The 16735-nt window shown below is 36.3% G+C and overlaps 2 protein-coding genes across 2 annotated transcripts; one reads left to right on the plus strand and one right to left on the minus strand.

Annotated features, from left to right (window-relative positions):
- Positions 1-996: 996 nt before the first annotated feature.
- On the plus strand, positions 997-2592 carry LOC113080965 (hemagglutinin/amebocyte aggregation factor-like). Its single transcript, XM_026253037.1, is given in 6 exon segments — positions 997-1125; positions 1244-1271; positions 1273-1316; positions 1954-2142; positions 2227-2376; positions 2484-2592. Coding segments are annotated over 6 exon segments (525 nt in total). The 5' UTR covers positions 997-1057; the 3' UTR covers positions 2530-2592.
- A 1580-nt stretch (positions 2593-4172) lies between these two features.
- On the minus strand, positions 4173-5817 carry LOC113080966 (hemagglutinin/amebocyte aggregation factor-like). The gene is made up of 5 exons (XM_026253038.1): positions 5681-5817; positions 5518-5596; positions 5012-5200; positions 4784-4936; positions 4173-4388 (listed from the first exon to the last, which is right to left on the minus strand). Exons 1-5 carry the CDS (start codon positions 5733-5735, stop codon positions 4343-4345), a joined length of 522 nt encoding a protein of 173 aa, XP_026108823.1. The 5' UTR covers positions 5736-5817; the 3' UTR covers positions 4173-4342.
- Between the last annotated feature and the right edge of the window lie 10918 nt (positions 5818-16735).

The raw sequence follows: 16735 nt of genomic DNA on the forward strand, positions 1-16735 counted from the left end.
TTTAAAAGTAACTGCAACTTTTTAATCTCACAATTCAACTTTTTTTTTTCTCGGAATTGCAAGATTGAAGCTGAGAATTTGCAAGTTATAAAGTCAGAATTGCAAGGCAAAATAATAATAATAAAAAAGAAGAAGTTGAGATACAAATCTGCAATAAGTGAGTTATAAAATCACATTTTTTCTTGCAAAATACGAGTCTAAAAATTCAGATTTTATTAATAAAAAAGTATTGTATAGATATAAAATGTATAGGTATAGATATAGTATAGACATAAAAATAAAAAACCTCATAATTTGGAGAAATAAAAGTCAGAACTGCAAGATAAGAGAATGCAATTATCTTTCATCATCAATTATTTTTTCTTTGTTGCATGGTGGAAACAAGCTTCCATAAATGTATGCACAATTACCTTTATGAAAGCATTTTATTATTTTTTTCTTAGAGTTTGGTTAGCTAACCAGTCCTAATCCTCATTAAATAATGTATTAACATTTCTCATAAAAGGGCTCTATATTAGACATGTATTTCATTATGAACACACTGCAGCAATTTATAATGGTATCAGAATTCATAAGGTAATACAAACACATAGTGTATAATATCAACACACAGAGATGCAAATCCATGAGGTGAGACAATTACAAATCAGTAGGAATTAATTGTGGATTAATCAAATATATATCAATTAATGATTTAAAGGTGTACTCTGCAAGTTGCATTTGGCATAAAAAAAAAAAAAAAAAACTAAACTAACCCTAACTGTTAGAGAAAGGTCTTTGAATAAAGAAATATATACAATTATATTTCAGGGTGTTTTCATGTAATTCATAAACTGATAACACCACATAAAAATATGCAAAATACCATTAAATCACATGATACAAGATAAATATTTAGATTTCACTGGCTTGTTTTGACTCGTGATTGGTCACTGCTGGATTGAGTCATGTTGATAAAGTATTTAAAAGAACACAGTCAGGACGAGCACTGTCAAAAGTGTTTGCGCAGCAAGAGCTTAGATAAACACCACAAATTGCAGTTGCATCCCTGAACACAATGAAGAGAGTTGTTCTGTTTCTGCTGTTGACTGCAGTGGTGGGTCGTGCACGAGGTGAGAGGCTTCTCTAGCATTTTCTATTGATCCTTTTCACCTGGACCATGTTTTTTTTGTGTGTTTGTGTGTGTATGCAATAAATACTGTATTCCAAGCTGAATTTGGTTTGATATCTCTCTCTACACAGGCTGGCAGAACAGATATGATGGGATTCTAAAACTTTAATTGTCCCGCAGGCCAGTCAATATCCTCTATAACCAGGTGAGTAATACTGCTTATTAATTTGTACTGAGTGATTATAAACATATAATAAACTATCAGACTTTTTAAGACAGAATTGTTTAATTGTTGTAAACATTGTGATGCAATGGTTGGATATTACCTTTGCTGCTGACACAGCATTAAATCAGAAATAAATAAGTATAATACACTATCAAGGACTCCTTGAATCATGCCGCATTACCTGGTTTGGATGCACATTCAGTTTTCATGTTAATTACCGCAAAAGTGATTTAGTGTCAAAGGAGAAGCATTTAAAATTTAAAATACACTGTAAGTCACTTCGGTTAAAAGCGTCTGCTAAATGCATAAAAGTTTAATTTTTAATTTAATTTAAAACACATGTACGTATACCAAGTGGAAACAACAAACTTCTAACTGAATCACCAAAAATGCTGTTTAATACTCTCTAAACAGGACTTTCCTCCCACCTTGCTTGACTTCCAGAGTATTGTATATAATTTGCAGAGATGCTGTCTGTTTGAGGAGATTTGGGATGTCTATAAATGTCAGTTTTAGCAAAGCTAAATGGAAACTCAAACATTTCAAATTTAAATGTAAATATCAATGCAATTTAAATAATAATAAATATACATTTCTCCATTCCAACTTAACAAAGCGAGCACAACAATAACTATGAGGACCGGGTTTGGGACTTTGGCTGTCAAGTCACCAATGGCCAGAGTGGAAGTTGTTTCTGGACAAGTTACGTCAATGACTTCGATCAAGTGATCTTCTTTGAGTGTCCAGCACAACACGTGATCGCAGGAATGAGCAGCTACCACAGTAACAGCTATGAGGACAGACGGTGAGCTCTGATGTCTGACCGATTCTCATCTTCTGACTCTCTCTAACTCCTCTGAGCTGATGCCAATACCATGTTTCCACACAGCTGGAAGTTTTATTGCTGTAGAAGTAATTGTATTTCTGCAAACTGTCATTGGACCTCGTACGTGAACTCCTTCGATGAGTACTTCCACTGGACTGTGCCTTCCGAGAGCGTTCTGGTGGGCACTCAAAGCTACCATCAAAATCGTGAAGAGTGGGTAGAATTTATGTTATTTCTATATATTCATGCTATGACTATTTCAAGTGGAACATGTCAGATTGTGAGCTCTGTTGTTCACTAATGTATTGTACTTCTTTCAGAGATCGCCGATTTCGGTTCAAGGTCTGTTCCCAGCGCAGATGTTGATTCCAAGAATTCATGATGATATTCTCTCATGATCCTCTGAAATAAATGCAAGTTGAAAATGAACTCTGCGGCTGATCTCATGTTTAATAAAAAAAGACAGGCTTGTGTTTGTGTGTGTGCATGTGTCAATAGGCTGAAATCATTGGATTAAATAATAAATCATAAATTTAATCATGTGCCAAATCCAGACAATCTCCAAAAAAAAAAAAAAAAAAAAAATCACAATATTGACATTCATTCACTGGGGGTGTAAAAATGACAGTGTGGTGAAATAAATACTACTACAAAGAAAGTAATTTACATGAATAAGTTAGTTCAGGCAAGAATGAAAAAAAAAAAAAAGTAAATTGTATGTTTGTACTCAATTTAAGCTTGTAGTAATTCAAACGTTAAAATTACTCAACTACTTAACTTTCTGAAACTGCCGTTCCCATCATGCACTGGGGCAAGAAAAACTCATTTAGTTTTTCCAGCTGTATGGACACTGTTTTATCATTTCTTTTCCAGTTAGGTTTAGTAACTTGCTGTTTTGCGACATCTGGAGTTCAGGTTTTTCTCAAAAGGACACATTCATACTCCGAAATGATCCATTAGATGTTAGCGTTGTTGTGTAGCCTATTGTGTACCAAGTATTGAGTATTTGTTGTCTACACAATATCTACTGTTTATTATTTACATAGATGTTTCTAAGTAAAGCATACACTTTAAAAGCTTGGCTTAATTTATAGTCTTATATTGTTTGAAGAACATGTACTTGAAACAGAGTATTGCATAGTAAACATTAACAAAGTAGAAATTACTCAACATGGCCATAGTAATGTTACTTATTGTCTTTATTAATTTCACTTTACTTAGACAAGTAGATTTTAACTTATTCCATATGTGACAATTTAAAAAATCTAAATATTGTCTTAAAATACCTGTTATTTAATTTAATGCAATTATTTTAAACATAATGTAGTTTATTTTATTGTTTACATCACTGATACAGTTGTTGTTGTTTTTCTATGAAATGTGTCACTTTTGTTTTCAGTGACATTGCATAGCCAAAAGTTATTTTAATTTAGTTAATTACCTACAAAAATGGAAAGCACCTCTAGAGGATCATATAGCTTATAGAAATTATAAATACATTATAAATTTTTATAGCCTTTTAAAAGCTATTTTTAATTACTCTCTCTAAAATGTATTCTTTTTTTATGCATACAACTTTAGATGTACTTCTGGTTCACAGTGACTCAAAATAATGAAATAATGCATAATCATAAAATTAGTGACATTTTAAGAAAACGTTAAGTTCAGATTGCAGCAAGCCCACTTTAGATTTGTAAAATTATGTGTTTGCTGTGCTAAAAAAAAAAAAAAAAAAGGATTTTTGTCTGTTTTTTGTCACATCCTTATGAATAGTGAAATCATGGCATTAACATTTTGTTGTATTGTAATCAGTTGTCTCATCGATGGCATTATGTTCAGTATTATCTATTACAAATCCTTTGTAAAAAAAATATATATATTTTGTACAGATGTCATATTTAAAAAGTGGTGTAAGAGTTTTGTATCTACAGTCTCTAACTGAAAAAAAGATATGGTTCAAACTCTAATTATTTTATAAATTGGAAAAGGTTGGAAAATGACTTATTCAGAACACCTGATTTTATTGATGTGCAAAAATGACTTTACAGACATTCATATGCATTTACAGTCTTAGACCTATCAGCATTTTTTACCTTAGATTCTCAGGTCAATAATGACAACATTTCCATTTTGAATTTAAATTTAAATGTTTATGCTCTCGGGGGAATTTATGAGAGTCTCAGCATTGCACTTTGGTGCAATACTTGTACTTCCAGCGCCGGTCTCTGAAAGATATGTAAAAAGACATCACATTAGTATTTAAAGGCAGTTTCATGTGCTATTATGACTACAGTATCATATTTGCATCACCCGTTTTCACTGTCTCATGAAAACCTTTATCAATATTAAAAATATACCAAATAAAGACACGACACAACACTTTTTCCCCCTGAATATGCTGAAAATATGCTGAAACTATTAATCTTAATTATGCAGCTCTTTGTAATACTTAATTCTGATTGATTATTTGTGACATTCTGCTCTCAGAAATCAGTAAATATTTGACCATGTCTGTATATTTTGTTCCTGAAGCAGCCAATCACTATCTCAAAACAATCCCGTCAGGCTCATATAAAGCCAGTGTGCAGTGTGTTGAATTATTCTGGGGAGCTGTACTTACTCGTGTTTGTTTTCATGGTAGCTTTCAGCACCCACCAGGTAGTTATGGTTTGGCACTGTCCAGTGGAAATACTCATCAAAGTTGTTCACAAAAGGAGTCCACTCACAGTCAGCAGTACATTGGTTGTTACTTCTACAGCAGTTAAACTGCCACCTGCATGTGTGAAATCACAGTAAAGACATCGGCTCGGGCGAACTCGTGCAAAGTCAGTGCAAAATCAGAGCTCACCGTCTGTCCTCATGCTTGTTGTTGTGATAGCTGCTCATTCCTGTAATGATGTGGTGAGGCGGACACTCAAAGGTGAATTTCTGGTCAAAATCATTGACATTAGGTGACAAGAAACAGTCTGAAGTAGAGTCAAAGGTGTCTTTACAGCCGAATTCCCACACTCGGTCCTCGTGATGATTGTGATGTTGGCTTTGGTTTTGTTAGGCAGGGAAACATTGTAATAATTCAGCTGAATTATCATAACATGACATTTTGATTATATATACTTACTTATGTATCATTAATAATACAAAAGCATTGTTTTTTAGAATGCATACTTTACTCAAGTATATCGAACTGGAATTTTTGCTAATTTCTAAAGCAAATATGATATCTTTCATCCTTACAGTTGATTTTTTTTGCTCACTTTTCAAGAGTTGCAAGCTAAATGTATTATATTTTATGAAAAATAACGTGCATTTCAGTGGTTTTGGCCCTATGAAGTAATAAAGTAATATTCAACTCACCTTTTTATGTAGGATATTGACTGTCCTGAGGGGCACTTAAAATCAAGAGGCTCATCGTAGGTGTTCTCCCAGCGTAACTCTGTAAGATTTGATTCAGATTGAACATTTAACATGCATATCTACCGATTGATAAAAGGAAACAGTTTTTCATAAAGTGTCCTACCTTGTCCATTGGCCAAGAGACACATCAGGAGTAGAAATGAAGCAGCTCTCTTCATGGTGTGGTTGGAGGGATGATACAAGACTTGAGACAAAACTTCTACTTTTATAAGGACTTCAAGACTTAAGGTCACCTATACGTAATGTAAGGTCATTCTGTTAATTAACAAATGGCTTCTAGTCATGTTTGAAAAGATGGGACTGATTTCAAAGCCATTTATTGTGCTTCTCTGGAATTTCTGCCTGAAATATCGTATTGTCTGTGCCGGGTGAAATTTAACTTGTTTTATTGACGCTTTTGGAGAATCTTTCACGCAGTTCACCTGTTTCACTGTGTGGCTTTGTTCATCTTTATCAGGGAATCATGGATTTTTGTCTGTGGGGAAACAGTACATGTACCTTCAACAGGAAACATAGATAAGCAGTGCTCTAAATTAAACATTACCAATGAATCGTAGTGAAATCATTGTATTCAGTTGTCATATCAATATCATCATGTTTTCAATTGCATTATTAAATTGAGTCTACTCATTTACTTACTATAAAATAACATTTTAAAACAAATTCTGTTCTGTGTGATTTCTGCAGTCAACTTATTTCAAAGAATACATAATGCTTAACAAGGCTACACTTCAAATCCTTACAAATGAATAACATATCTGCAATTGTTTAACCATTATTCATCATGTAATATTTACTTTGTTTGCCGTGGCCCGTGGGACACAAAAAGCATTTTCTCTGACACGCTGTGACTGACAAGCGAACATTAAATTAAATACACTAAAAAAATGCAATATAATTACAAAAGGAATCAATTTTATTTGTGCATTCTAATCCAGATCTTCACAATCCATACAGCTGCGAGGAACAGAAGCAATTCCAAGCCTTTACTCTGCAATCCTAATCTCCATCCTCAGCAGTGACCACTGTAGTCCACTTCTTTCAATAGAAAGTCGCTAAAGCCCACTTGAAAAGTCTATAGATGATGTCATACACTAATTAGCATATTCATGGCGTTATTGCTTTTACATTTGTTTGCCTCTCTGTGATGACATACTATATTTCAATGCAGCCAAATTCTCATTGAAAATGTTTTCATTGATATATTTGTTATCACACAATGGGATGAATATGAAATATGTTTACACTAGTGGATTTACGTTTTAAAGTGCAAAACTTTTGCTATGATTACACATGTCGTTTACACTTCTGTAGCGTTTTCAACCCTCACAAACAGAGACTTTCGAAAACGCTGTAGACCCTGTTTTAGTTTGAGACGTCTGGGCTTGCATTTTAGTTTAAACGGTCCAAAACTGAGACTTTTTGAAAAACATCTTTACATTTCCTTTTGTGCAGTGTGAACGGAGATAAACAATGATCCCAGACTGGTAAGTTTTGCGTTGGGTGCTTGATTTTGAAAGTTAAACTTAATCGTTATGAAAGACGAGTTATGTAAATGTACTCAAAGGCTAAGGCTGATCTAAGATAAATATATGATTTGACTTTATTGTATATTTTTTAAATAATACAATAATACAATTTGCTTAGCCAAATAATTACACACATAATAAATCATGAGACGCTTGAGATTAATTTATTTATTAACAAAAAAGAGGTGTGGTCTTAAAGGTTATCCATACATAAACTATTGCATTAATAAATTAAATACTAAGTAACGCACTTGTAAAGTAAATAAAATGTGGGTCTACTGAATCACTAAATGTGCACAATAAACAATTCTCAATTGCGAGAAGAATTTTGAGACAATAAATCATGATATTTCTCAAGTTCATATCAAAATTGTGAGATCTGGTTTATCTCACATGATCTGATTTATCATCATTTTATCAGATAAAATAAATAAATAAACGACCCTTCACAGTTGAGTTGAGTTGCTCATGTTTTACGATGCACATTTTTTATTTTATTTTATGCATTTTGGCATTTATATCCACAGTTTACAGATTAACCGTAGGAGTTATTTTTCATGCAATATCCTAAAATGTGCATTTGAAAACATAGCTAATGTAGAAATTGACATTAATAGCTGTGCTAGCTTTGAAGAAAGTAGTGTTACAGTCTTTCTTTGGAACTTTAGATAGACCTCTGATATAGTTTCTGTCCTGTATGGATTTACACATGCATCAATTGTGCATTTTTCCATTTAATTAAATAATTTGAAATCAACAAAACACATGAAAGCAGAAACTGGATATGGGCTTTACCTTTAAAAAGTGTTAAGGACATGACAAGCAACTTCACCATGATACAGATATCAACTTAAACAGAAAAAAACGATTGATCACATCGTTCAAAAAGTGTTGTTAATCTGTAACATAAACACGCCTGGAAATCTTCTTCAGATGCAAGACATCTATCAAATACTAACAGATAAAAAATCTAAACCTGACTGCCTCTGCTACAAAACATATAACAACATATTCCACGGTTGTGCCACCTTCCATATATACAGTAGTACCAGAGGTTGATGGTTTTGTGTAGCTTGTTTACAGCTAAGAACAATTATTCTTCAAGTACAGAAAGATTAATGAATGAAATGGTTAAGGAAGCTAAATCATTAAGTGCAATCAGATCCTGAATCATTAAAATCCTGATAATTCCCATCCCTAGTTAGTATGCTGCCTTAGTAGACACCTGTATGTGGACAGCACAGGTTTTACACACACTATGATATACGAGTACATGAACAGACATGAATGCACATGGTCCTTCTCTACTGTCTTCACAGTGTGTGTGTGATTGTGTGTGTGTTCTCTTGTTTTTGTGTCATATCAGGACACAACTCTGTATAATGACATGGGTGTGACACAGGTATTACAAGGAGAGGGTGTCTTATGAGGACATAACCCATGTCCCCATTTTTCAAAACGCTTATAAATCATACAGAATGAGTTTTTTTTGAGAAAGTAAAAATGCTCAAAGTTTCCTGTGAGGGTTAGGGTTAGGTGTAGGGATGGTGTAGGGCCATAGAATATACAGTTTGTACAGTATAAAAACCATTACACCTATGGGATGAACACACTTTACACCAAAACAAACGTGTGTGTGTGTGTGTGTGTGTAATCCAGTTTTGATTAATTACACAGGGCTGGTGTGGTGCCTCTGCAGGAAACTCACCGCAATACAAACCACCAGAAACTGCAGTATACACTTAAGTGCCCTTTTGCTGCTATTTTACACACATGTGCGCACACACACACACACACACACACACACACACACACACATGTTCATTATATAGAACAGTGTTTCCTCTCTGCTTGGTTCTCTAGGTGCAGAAGAAGAGAGGAGATGTGGAACAGTGTGCAGTTATTACCTGGGGGCTTCGCATTAGTGTTGCTGGAGCCTGACGCCTCATTATAGAGTGAACCGAGTCTCAAGAGCCCTGCCTCTATGACCATATCTTCTGTGTGTGTATGGATTCACAGGAATCGACTGCTGTGTTAGGTCTCAAACATCCTCTGTGCTACTACTGTATATGAATGCAGATGCTTCTTTCCAAGCAACATATGTGAAATGTGTCAGGCCTGTTTTACTCTGTACGTATAGGCTGCATATATTTATCTTGGCAAATCATTACCAGCTTTCTGTCTTACTCTTTTTCTTTCTTTTCTTATGTGTAGCTGAGCAACAAAGTAATAGTTTATCCAGTTTGTTTCTTCTTTAGAACATAACTGTAGAAATGTATCAGTGCTCAGCAATGGATTCTCTGCAGTGAATGGGTGCCGTCAGAATGAGAGTCCAAACAACTGATAAATACATCACAAGTAATCCACACCACTCCAGTCTAGCAGAGTATTTGAAGGAATTAAAACCATCATTATTATTTTTTTTTATCTAGAAAACATTGCTTACAGATAAAATACGATTTCTTGATAATAATATTGCTTTCTCCAGTGAAAAAGAAATCATACATATATTTAGTCATACAAAGCATGACGTATTGCATACAAATCACCGTTAGAGCTTTCCAATATGCGCGCCAATGAGTGACGTCTGTACTTCCCGGTCAGAGAGCACCTGTCCATCAAAAGCTCACTATCCAATCAGAGTAGATCACTGTTAAGCCCGCCCCCACGAGAGGTTTGTGTCAAAACACCAAACGAAAAACTGCGAAGCGTAATCGAAATCTGTGGCAATGCATTCAGAATCCACAATTAGTGAAAACTAATCTTTGAAAAACATTAACAAAGAATGAAGCATATTTGAAGATCCTGTTAAATTTGTGCGATTGAGGTAAAAACAATTCATTGCGTTTTTCTTCTTTTGTAATGGCATATTTTTGATAGTTTCTTTAAAAGTTATGTTCAGTTTTATAAAGTTACATTTTTGAAGCAAATATAATTCCATAAGTCAGTAGTGAAATCTGCACCGATCAAGCACAGTTTACAAGCCAAAACAGCTGTAAACAAATGTGGCTGGATTTTGATGCGAGAGACAACAGGAGATGGACTTTTTCAATGAAAGAAGCATTATTGTGGTTTATGGGCTCATTTTAGAATGAAGCAACAGTTTGAAGTTAAAAATGTCTTAATGATGTATATGTTTCCAACAAACATGCAGCTTTTGTCTTCTCTAGATGTTAACTGATGGACTGATGTAGATTATCGTGATGTTTTTATCAACTGTTTGAACTCTCATTCTGACGGCACCCATTTACTGGAGAGCATCCATTAGTGAGCAATGCTATACATTTCTCCAAATCTGATGAAGAGAAAAACTCATCTACATCTTGGATGGTGAGTACATTTTCAGCACATTTTCACTTTGCTTTGTCAGCAGTTGTATAAAAAAATAATAATAAAAAAGTCATATTATGAAATATCATTACAATTTAAAATAGCTTTTATATCTTACTATATTTTAAAATAATAATCTGTAAGTCTATTTCAAAAAAAAAAAAATCTAAATTATTTCAAACCTTTGATCTGTTTTGTAGCTTTATATGTAAACAACAGAAATGTAAAGTACTCACTATTGTTTATGTGATCAAACCGAGCCGCCTTTGGGACAGTTTTTAGACAATAAAGTCTCCCAGCCATAAACTCCATCCTCCAGCAGTAGAAATCAGTCCAGCGAAACCCAAAGAAGGTCCTGGAATCTAAAGCAATCACTGTTGTGATGTTATGTTGGCTCATAAGAAAATAACTTCCAATAAAACCACAGCATTAAATCCCCAGTGGAACGGGGCTCTGGTCTGAAGGCTCCATTAAAGGCCTCGGTTTCAATGTGTCCGTTCTGCATGTGCCGCCTGAAGCTTTTATCTTCAGGACTAACTCGAGCTGAGGATGTGGTGTACTTTTCATTTAGACTTGTTCTGGAGCTTCTAGTCATCTGCCTTTAGCTGGAAAATTCATTCTCCCAACCTGTTTGTTTTGAGCTGGTTTGGCATAGTTGATTCATTTACAGCTGCTTAACCAAAGCTTCAGATCCCTGGGCTGGGCATTATAATTGTATTAAAACTTTATTGAGTTGTGAGCAATTGTAAATGTTGTTTTAAATGTTTAAAAGTTGCTGTTTTTAAGGGTTTGTTCACTAAGAATTGAAATGTGTCATCATTTACACAACCTCATATCATTTATTTTTCTACTATAAAACATAAAAGGAGATACTTGCTGAGATTTTCATGCTTGCATGCAGCGACCAGGTGCATTTAATCTATAAAGTGATAAAAAAGCATCATAAAAGACTCAAAAATTAGTCCACTAGATTTGTGTGCTTTATTTCTACATTAAAAAACATAAACATAAAAAAAAATTAAACCAAGTTAAATAAGATTTTTGGAATATATTTGACAAGAAAATACCTTTTCACTCTTTCTATTAAAAAATTACATTCACATTTTTATATATAAAAAAAATTCAGTCTGTTTGTCACCATTTTATTTGAAAATATTTGTGAAATGTACTATTCATTTCCAATTTAAATGTGATTCTACACAATTTTTTTCCATTGCATAATACTAAATGAATGCATGAATGCTATTGGTTCTTTTTGTGTCACATGACCTTCTGTAATATTATATCATGACAGCATAACGACTTACAACAAAGTAATCATATGACCTGACAGACTTGTAAAACAAGTTATACAGATTACTTTTATAATAATACAATGATGAAAAGATCATTAAAGTAGAAGTAAATAAGGGTGTTTGTATACGAATGTGGTGTCTGTATTCAAGCAACAATCTTTCTTGTCTTTTCTCATCCTGGATCTCCCAGTGGCCCATTATAGTCCTCTTCTTCCATCATCATCATCATCATCGTCATCATCTCTCCTCCTCTCTGTCTGCAGTGTAATGGAGCTGGTTTATGAAGAGCGATCAGTGTGTTTATGTGTCACGTGTTTGATTGCAGAAAGATGATTCTTCTTCAGTTAAAAGACGAGATCTTCAACTCCCCAGTTTCTCATCACAGATTCACAGTGGGCTGCAGTGATTGACATCTACATACTGTGATATTAATTTTGGATATTTGGATAATGTTTTGAAGTCTCTTTATGAACCCTGCAGAGAAGCAAATTGTTTATTAATCTGATTGTTGATGCAGTCTTTTAATCTACTGCAGTGAAAGTTTTATCGCATTATCAATTTAATAAGTTCTAATAGTCTTTCATGTGAATACCGTCTAGATGGTACCAGAGTTATTATAGTTCACTAAAACTAAAATTAAAACCCTTAAAAAACACACACACATTTTGTTACTTGAAATAAAATAAATGTAAACTGAAATAAAATATGAAAAGCTTTTTGATTTCAGCTAGTTTCCAAAGCAACATTTTGACTTGATGTACTATAATTATAAAACGTTTATGTGTATGTATGTGTGTGTGTTTGTGTGTGTGTGTGTGTGTGTGTGTGTTTGTGATTACTAGATTAACAAAAATAACAATTAAAATTTTAATGAAAACTGATTCAAATGATTCAAAATAAAGTAAAATAACTTTAGTATAAAATAACACTGGATGATACAAACATCACTATTTTGAGCTCAAGAACATTTTACTTGCGCTATCAACAATTTTCAATGATGACCAATATTTTTTTTCAGCAATGCATTTTTCATATTTGTTTGAAGTATTTTTATTATTATTAAATACATATATATATTAAATAGTCTGAAGTTTGAACCATTGATCTTCCATTAAATCTTTTTTCTTTTCTTTTTTTTGTTCCTCTGCTGATAAAGCAGGTGCGAGACCTTCACTGAAGAACATGGTGAATCTCTAGTGCTTTGATATCTTGAGACTCAGTAAACTTCAGCTGTGTGATTAGAATAATAATGAAGCTGATTTCACTTCAAAGGTCTGAAGAGTCGAGTTTCTGTATTGTTTGGCATCAGTAGACCAGGCCGTGAGGAAGAGTTTTTTTTTTTTTACTTTAATTTACAATAATGTCTCATTTGTTAACATTAGATATGATTATATGTAATATGAACTAACAATGTATTATATTATATTATATTATATTATATTATATTATATTATATTATATTATATTATATTTCTAAGACATTACATCAAAGATTGATATGCTACATTTATCAATCTTTATTAACGTTGGTTAATTAAAACGCAGGTGTTGCTTTTCACTTCACAGTGCATTAACTAATTTAAATTATGATTTTAAAATATGTTTTAGAAACTAAACTTTAGTTAGAAATTAACATTAATTAAGATTAATAATATGCTATATGCTATATATATGTATGTCTGTCACGAATACGAACCCCGTGAGTCCCTCCAGAGGCCAGCAGAGGGCACCATCGCCCGAATACTGACACCTACAGGCATCCAAACACTCACTTACACTGATACTCACTACATTACCCAACAGCCCCGTACCTTGGACTGATCACCGGCCAGGTGTTCCATATCAGAGACTGCCATATAAGCCAGACCTTTGCGTCACCTCATTGCGAAGTCTTGTTTCTGCCACGGCTAACATTTCTGAGCGTTCTACCCTGTCTTGCTATCCCAGTTGCCAACCCTTGTTGTTTATCGATCCTAGAACCTTTGCTGCCTACCTTTGAACCCAGATTGTTATACGGACTGTGATACTTGCTGGTTACCCCGACCCACTGCTTGGTATTGACTACGATTCTGATATCTCTATTATACTGTGTTTGCTGATCCTGACCCTTCGCCTGTACGACTACGAGTGTTCTAATAAAAGCTTGCAAATGGATCCCATGTCGAGTCAGTCACCGTTACAGAAGACTTCGCCAGGACAAGATCCAGCAGCCTATGAACATCTCTGCACCAACCTGGCAGCTCAGGCAAGTCAGATCGCTGCTAATCAGCAACAGTTAAATCATCTTACCGCCGTCACGGAGGAATTGGTGAAGGCTATTCAGAATCTCCATAGTCCTGTTGTCACGACACCCGCGCCACAAGCGGCCGCCATTGCACATGCGGTTCCCACGCCCTCTCAGATTAACCCACGACTGGCTTTTCCTGAGAGATTCGACGGTGACCCTAACAAATGTAAAGGCTTCTTACTACAATGTTCGCTGTTTGTGGAACAACAACCCATGCTCTATTCCACTGACAACAGTAAGGTTGCCTTTGTTTGCTCATTGTTAACCGGAAGGGCTCTTGACTGGATTACCGCTGTATGGCGCACGGATGGATCATCCTTCTCCTCCTTCAACGATTTCCTCACACGCTTCCGTGAGGTTTTCGATCATCCCAAGGAGGGAAAGAGTGCTGGCGAACGCTTGCTAGAGCTCTCTCAGGGGAGATCTTCAGCTGCTGAGTATGCTATGAACTTCCGCACATTGGCAGCACAAACGACCTGGGTGAGTGACACCTTAAAAGTTCTGTTTCGAAAGGGTTTAAGTCATGAATTACAAGCTGAACTAGCATGTCGAGATGAGGGGAGAAGTTTGAACGATTTCATCGAGTTGACGATAGCAATTGACAATCTGCAGCGTTCACGTAAACCCCGCTCTCATGTCAGTACTGTCATTAAAGCAGCTCAGTCTGTCGAGGACTCTGAACCCATGCAAGTTAATACCTATCATCTCTCATCTGAGGAGAAGAATCGCCGCTTGGCAAATCGTCTATGTCTGTATTGCGGATCCCCTGGTCATCAACGAGCCAACTGTCCTTCACGTCCCTCATCTGTCTCATCCAAATTGGTGAGTGAATCCTTACACTCTCTCCATCCAGTAAACTGTGTGTTTGTACCCCTGAAGCTAACCATTAACAACGTTCAAGTGACCACATTTGCTTTACTGGACTCTGGAGCGGCTGGGAATTTCATGTCAGCTGAGTTTGCAAGAACAAACAACGTATCATTAATACCCTGTGCTAACTCTCTGTCTGTAGCTACCATAGATGGTCGTCCCCTGGGAACTGGTATCATCACTCACCTTACACAAAGTCTGTCCGTCACAGCCGGTTTACTGCACCAGGAGGTCATTCAGTTCTACGTTCTGCCCACGTCTAATACACCCATAATTCTGGGACTACCATGGCTGAGACTGCACGATCCGCTAGTATCATGGAGGGAAGGTCAGATATTAAAGTGGAGCACTAAATGTCAAACAAAATGCCTATCTACCATTTCTCCTCTTCCAGTGCGCTCGTTGGCGATTAACAAGGAGTCATTCGAGGTTCCCAACCTACCAGCGGAATATCACGACCTCAAGGCAGCATTCAGCAAAACCCAAGCAAACACCTTACCACCTCATCGACCGCATGACTGTGCTGTTGATCTTCTACCAGGTCACAATCCACCCAAGGGTCGTGTGTTCCCACTGTCACTCCCAGAAACCGAGGCCATGACTAAATACATCAAGGAGGAGTTGGAGAAAGGCTTCATACGTCCTTCCACTTCCCCTGCATCCGCTGGTTTCTTCTTCGTCAAAAAGAAGGACGGCAGTTTAAGACCCTGCATTGATTACCGTGGTCTCAACGAGATCACGGTGAAGTACCGTTATCCCCTTCCTCTGGTTCCAGCTGCATTAGAACAACTTCGCACAGCTCAATACTACACCAAGCTTGACTTACGCTGTGCTTACAACCTGATTCGCATCAGAGAGGGTGACGAGTGGAAGACGGCCTTTTCTACAACCAACGGTCACTATGAATACCGGGTTATGCCGTTTGGACTGGTCAATAGTCCGTCCATCTTCCAGGCGTTCATTAATGATGTCTTCAGGGACATGCTGAACAAGTTTGTTGTGGTCTACATTGACGATATTCTCATCTACTCCAACACCCTACAGGATCATATTCAACACGTCAGAACTGTGCTACAGCGCCTCATCGAACATCAACTGTACGCCAAAGCCGAGAAGTGTGAGTTTCACACCACATCCACTACCTTCCTGGGTTATGTCATCAGTCCGGGGGGAGTTGCTATGGACGACAGTAAGGTCTCTGCTGTACTCAAGTGGCCAGAGCCTCAGACTCTCAAGGAGCTACAACGGTTCCTGGGATTCGCCAATTTCTACAGACGCTTTATCAGAAATTTCAGTACAGTCGTCAGTCCTCTCACTTCCATGATCAAAAGAGGTACCCATCGTCTCACCTGGGCCGAAGCCTCCCGTCAAGCCTTTAAGGAATTAAAGGAACGCTTTGTCACCGCTCCTATCCTGCATCACCCTGACCCCTCTCTTCCCTTCTTAGTCGAAGTTGACGCTTCCAATACTGGCATTGGGGCCGTTCTCTCACAACGACCAGGCCCTCAGGAGAGACTTCATCCCTGTGCTTTCTACTCACGCAAGCTCAACCCAGCGGAGAGGAATTATGATGTGGGTGATAGAGAACTGTTAGCCATGAAGGCAGCGTTTGAAGAGTGGAGACATTGGCTCGAAGGGGCTATTCATCCTTTCACCGTCTTTACGGATCATAAAAATCTGGAATACCTACGCTCCGCCAAGAGACTCAACCCACGCCAAGCCAGATGGTCCTTGTTCTTCTCCCGGTTCCAGTTCAATGTCACTTATCGCCCAGGTTCCAAGAATACTAAAGCCGATGCTTTGTCACGTATCCATGATGACGACCCTTCCATCTCAGTCCCCGAACG

The sequence above is a fragment of the Carassius auratus genome, unplaced genomic scaffold, assembly GCF_003368295.1.
Source record: "Carassius auratus strain Wakin unplaced genomic scaffold, ASM336829v1 scaf_tig00032666, whole genome shotgun sequence".
NCBI classification, from domain to species: Eukaryota; Metazoa; Chordata; class Actinopteri; order Cypriniformes; family Cyprinidae; genus Carassius; species Carassius auratus.